The following is a 5000-nucleotide window of genomic DNA, read 5'->3' as shown; positions in this document are numbered from 1 at the left end:
ATTCCATTCTTGATAACCAGCGCTTCTTTACTAGAGGGGGGGGTGGTAGGACTTGGTTCCAGAAAGATGGAGTCAGATGGTTTGTACAAGAAGGATCTAAGGGGAATAGCAAAATGTTGCGCGGTTCGGGTCAAAACCCCACCTAAAAAGAGGGAACTGTGCGAAAGATTTTTTACTTGGATTTGAGTTCACACACTAGAGAATTAAATTGCCTGACGGTAGTTATAATAATGTAAGAAGTGACAGGTGGTAAGCAAGGTGTTAGCATTGGATTATTAGATCGATTATTCCATTCAGTTATGGGGGACCTCTCGAAAAAAAAAAATAAAATAAAAAAAAATGTGCTGGTGAAGACGGCACAAATGACACTTTAGGGTATGAACTGACCCCGCCTGGGGGGATATTGACTGCACAAGATGAATATCTAATGTCGACTACTTTCAATTTCTACTGTGCCTCCTTTCTACCGGTTACCACCGACAATACTAAAATACTGATAAAAGAAACTGATAGGAGGGTAACTGAAGATACGTTCAACATCCTCAGCCTTAGCAGGAGAGTAGGAGGAAAGTACAGCTGCCAATACTTCCACGTGGCCACCACTTCGTGCAATATGGAAGAGGTGGCAACAGTGCGTGTTTCATGTGCACATGTTAGATTAACAGATTATGTGCTGCTAATTTCGGCAGTCTTTATATATACCTCGTTTTGTGGATACATTGTTGCCACATCTCACTTGACCCATTGGACCTCGCGTGGAATCTTGGCAACAGGGCATGTCCTTGGACGCCATAGAAAAATATAAGGAAGAATAAAATAAATAAATGAATAAAAAAGGAGAGAGTATTGAAACGGGATGCATACAAAGGGGCAGACATTTGCACAAAGGACGAGAAAAGGAGTCTATCAAACGACTGGGCTAACACAACAAAGGAAAACCCCGAGGCACTGCAGAAACAAAATAAAAAGGACCTACGAAACATCCCTTTGTTTGAGCATGTACTCGAGAGCTGCCGCCTGGCGATTTTATTACGCCAAGGGAAGACCTCTCCGCAACGAAAAGGTTGCAGCACCTCTCTCTCTCTCCAATTCCGCTTCGAGAACCCCTTCGCTGCCTCTTACGACCTCAGTATTCATTCCAGCTGCCACCAGGACGACTTTATTTAGGTGAGGGTCAGACACCCCTCCCCTCCCCCTCCCCTCTCCCGAGAAAGAAAGAGAGAGAAAGAGAGAGAGAGAGAGAGAGAGAGAGAGAGAGAGAGAGAGAGAGAGAGAGAGAGAGAGAGAGAGAGAGAGAGAGAGAGAGAGAGAGAGAGAGAGAGAGAGAGAGAGAGAGAGAGAGAGAGAGTGGGGGCAAAGAAAGAAAAAGATAGGGAGGTAAAGAAAGAGAGGGGCAGAAATAGAGAGGGGGTGGGAGCAAAGAAAGAGAGAGGGGGTGGGAGCAAAGAGAGAGAGAGGGAGTGGGAGCAGAGAGACAGGGAGTGGGAGCAGAGAGAGAGAGAGAGAGAGAGAGAGAGAGAGAGAGAGAGAGAGAGAGAGAGAGAGAGAGAGAGAGAGAGAGAGAGAGAGAGAGATTGCAAATGAGGAGATCCGTGAAGCGGAGGACTTCCACATGGAATCTTTGTTACTTGCAGCCATGGCTTCCAGCCCCAATTTCCATCAACCCATGCCGCCCCCCCCCCTGCTGTGCCCCCCCTACCCTTGTTTCTTTTTTTTGGTGGGGGATTAATATCATATTCCTCCAACTATTCTCAGATTGATAGTGGCAAAATAAAGCAAAGAAGCAAACGAAATAATAGATAAATTGATAAATGTATGAATAAATGAAAGAATAAACATGCAGATAAATAGATGAATAAATGAATTTATAAACAAGTAAATAAATTAATAAATGAATAGATAAATAAACTAATGAATTGATTACTTGACTATTGTATATATCAATATGTAAATAAATCAATAAATGATTAGATAGGTAAACTAGTAAAAAAAAAATACACATAAGTAAACAAGTAAGTACGAGTAGGTCAACAGAAATACTCGTAGAGTAGTAGATCTATAGCTAAACTGATAGATATATCAAGTTAGATCAAATAGAATGAAACAAAATGTAATTAAACAATATAGAAAGAATTACGAACTTTATAACTGGTGTGCGTTATGAAAACTTGTATAAGTATATGAGGAATTCGCTAGTGAATAGCGACATCAATCAGACAATCCTTGAAGTTTGGGTCCAGATGCAGCGGGTTCGAATCCCGTGCGCTACTGTCAAGGCTTGTATAAGTATGTTTATAATAAACAAGTAAAAGAATTGCCTTTCATCTTTTAAAGGGTTTCCCAACGCTATTAATCGTAGATGAGTAAATATATAGCTTAAATGATAGATAAATCAAGTTCGATAAAATAGAATGAAACAAAATGTAATTAAACAAAATAAAAAATAAAATTACGAACTTTATAATTAGTGTGCGTTATGAAAACTTATATAAGTATGTTTATAATAAACAAGTAAAATAATTGCCTTTCATCTTTTAAAGGGTTTCTCAAAGCTATTAATCGACCATTAAACAGGTAATTAATTCTCTCAGTCAGTATCAAACTAACCCTTTAGTGAAATATTAATTTTTCCAATACATTTCCCATCAGAAGTCACACACTTCTTTTCACTCCGAGAGAACACCCTTTCCCACTAAATCTAGAAAGTTAAATAATATCAGCATGTCTATCTATAAATAGGGTCGTTAATATCAGAAGAAGAAAAAATTGCGGATTTTAGTCTATCAGTATATGAATATTAGAAAAAGTGTGGCAAGGTGAACCAATCTTTCTAGCATGCCTAGTAATCTATTCGCGGGTGCCGTGATAAGCATTCTATTACCTGAAGATTCCGCTCAGCCGTAAAAGACACACCACCACACCCCCAAAGGCCTAAGGCCTGATATGATTAATGATTTTGTTTTAGATATTCCTCCGTGATTGTCTCAGGGACATTTGATTCAGCCAGAGCTGGAAGCTCTAAAAGACACACATACCGTTAGTTCCCTATCAATGGCGGCAGAAACAGGTGGCGAAGTAAGGTCCCCACAGTCACACCTGCCAGGCACAAGATTGTCTGTCCGTATACATTGAACAGAATCCAGATACAGGCGTGTGGGTAAACCCCGTTATGTATCCACAAATTAATTTAGACAGATCCGCACGCACGCAAGCACGCACGCACACACACACCCATAGCATTACCCATAGATCGGTCATACGAGCTCTGAGCTCTCTTCCGGGAGGGAAATAGCTGTCAATCACGAGTCCAACACATGATCCAAAGACCAAGGTGAATCACTCACACACACACACACTTACACACACACACACACACACACACACACACACACACACACACACACACACACACACACACGAGTCGTGTACGGTTGTGTATGTGTGTGTGTATTCACTTCACTTTCACAAGTGAAAGTGAAGTGAATACACACACACATACACAACCGTACACGACTCGTGCCCACACAAACACATATCCCACATGACTGTTTAACACATGAAGATGAAGTACACAAAAGAACAATAGCCACCTAAAGTTTATCCAGAATTCCATTATGTGAATATAACTTTTAGACATTGTTACCATCACGCGCTTCCGTTTCTTTCTTTCTTTTTCAAAAGAACTAATGAACTGGAAATGTTGAACGATATTTGTTTTGGTACAGTTCAGTACGAGAGTGTAGAAGGGGCCTTTGGTTTAAGGATGCATATATTTGATGTTGGTAGATAAGACACACAAGTACACATGAAGGAATAACATCTTCCCTCAGCCTGCCAACCCTTCGTACAAACACGGCAGGACGAAAATGACATTTCCGTTCGCAAGACCAGAGAACAACAACATCGCTGGCCGACGATCGGAACCGTCTGGACGGCGTTATTCCGCCACCCAAAACCTCTAATAACCAACCAACCAACCAAGTAGTCCTCGAGATAGCCCTTACCCTCGGAACCTGAAATTTCGAGTTGTACTTACGGGACCAAGATTGTGAAAGCCGTTCCTCCTGGCCACCTGGTGGGCCAGCTCGTTGTCGGCGCCCTCCTTCAAGCTCACCAAGAACGAGTTCGTGAAGACTTCGGGGGCAGCGGAGGTCACCAGGGGGCCTACGATGGCCACCAGCAACAGGGGTGCGAGAAGGGCCCAACGGCTGGTGCAGGAGAAAGGGGTGTGGAGGCGCATTACTGCAGACCTACAAGGTTGCCGCTCCCGTAGTCGCTCCTGCTGGAGGTGGCCCCGGTAGGGCCTGGCCTCCTCCACACTCCTGCTCCTGTACCAGCCGTTGTTATTGTTATTCCGCCGCCTCCTCCTCCCCCCCACCCCCTCCAAGGGTGTCGTGGTGCCTCTCCGTCCACCCGCCACCTGAGGACCGGAGAACTCCAACCCTGCTGGAGTCTCGGCACACACCACCACGGTACGCACTGTTAATTCTGCCACACCTGCTGTTGTTGATTCACCCGCGGATAATCCTTAGTCCTCCCGTAGTGCCCGGCCTTCCAGAAACTGCCCCTCGCACGATGCCCAAGAGTTGAGATGGCCGTTGTGGAGGTGTCGAGACGCGGACGGCACCAAATGACAGCAAGTGCTCAGGGCAGGGACCGCGCGCCAACTGAACAGCGCCCTCTGCACCGAGGGGATGTGACGTCACATGACGTCACACATCGATCAACCGCCATCTTAGCCATAGCGCGCAACAGTTGACTAGCAGAAACACGTTCACTGCTTTAGGATGGAGAAGGAAAGCCTGTGCAACCATTAGGAGATGGAGGAATAGGCAGAGTTTATTAAATAAACGCATAAATGCAGAGACAAAGGCTACGTGATCAATGCGCATGCGCCAGCCAAGGGAGAGAGGCCCAAGCCAGACTCGCATTCATACAAACATTTCGGCTTGCGAACACATGGGAGAACACAAAACCATAGGAAAGGAGAGGGCGGAACA

At 44.3% G+C, this 5000-nt stretch overlaps 1 protein-coding gene across 1 annotated transcript in view; it reads right to left on the bottom strand.

The window, feature by feature from the left end:
- The window catches only part of amon (prohormone processing protease amontillado), a 621095-nt gene extending 616413 nt beyond the window's left edge, over positions 1-4682 (bottom strand). Inside the window, exon 1 of the mRNA XM_076202597.1 lies at positions 4037-4682. Coding sequence (XP_076058712.1) covers positions 4037-4240 — 204 coding nt within the window. The 5' untranslated portion in view covers positions 4241-4682. The remainder of the gene's footprint in view (positions 1-4036) is intronic.
- Positions 4683-5000: the final 318 nt, after the last annotated feature.

Source organism: Oratosquilla oratoria, chromosome 19 (genome assembly GCF_046742065.1).
Source record: "Oratosquilla oratoria isolate Oo_2021 chromosome 19, ASM4674206v1, whole genome shotgun sequence".
NCBI classification, from domain to species: domain Eukaryota; kingdom Metazoa; phylum Arthropoda; class Malacostraca; order Stomatopoda; family Squillidae; genus Oratosquilla; species Oratosquilla oratoria.
The sequence above is the reverse complement of the archived record's forward strand: the minus strand, read 5'-3'. Positions and strand labels throughout refer to the sequence as shown.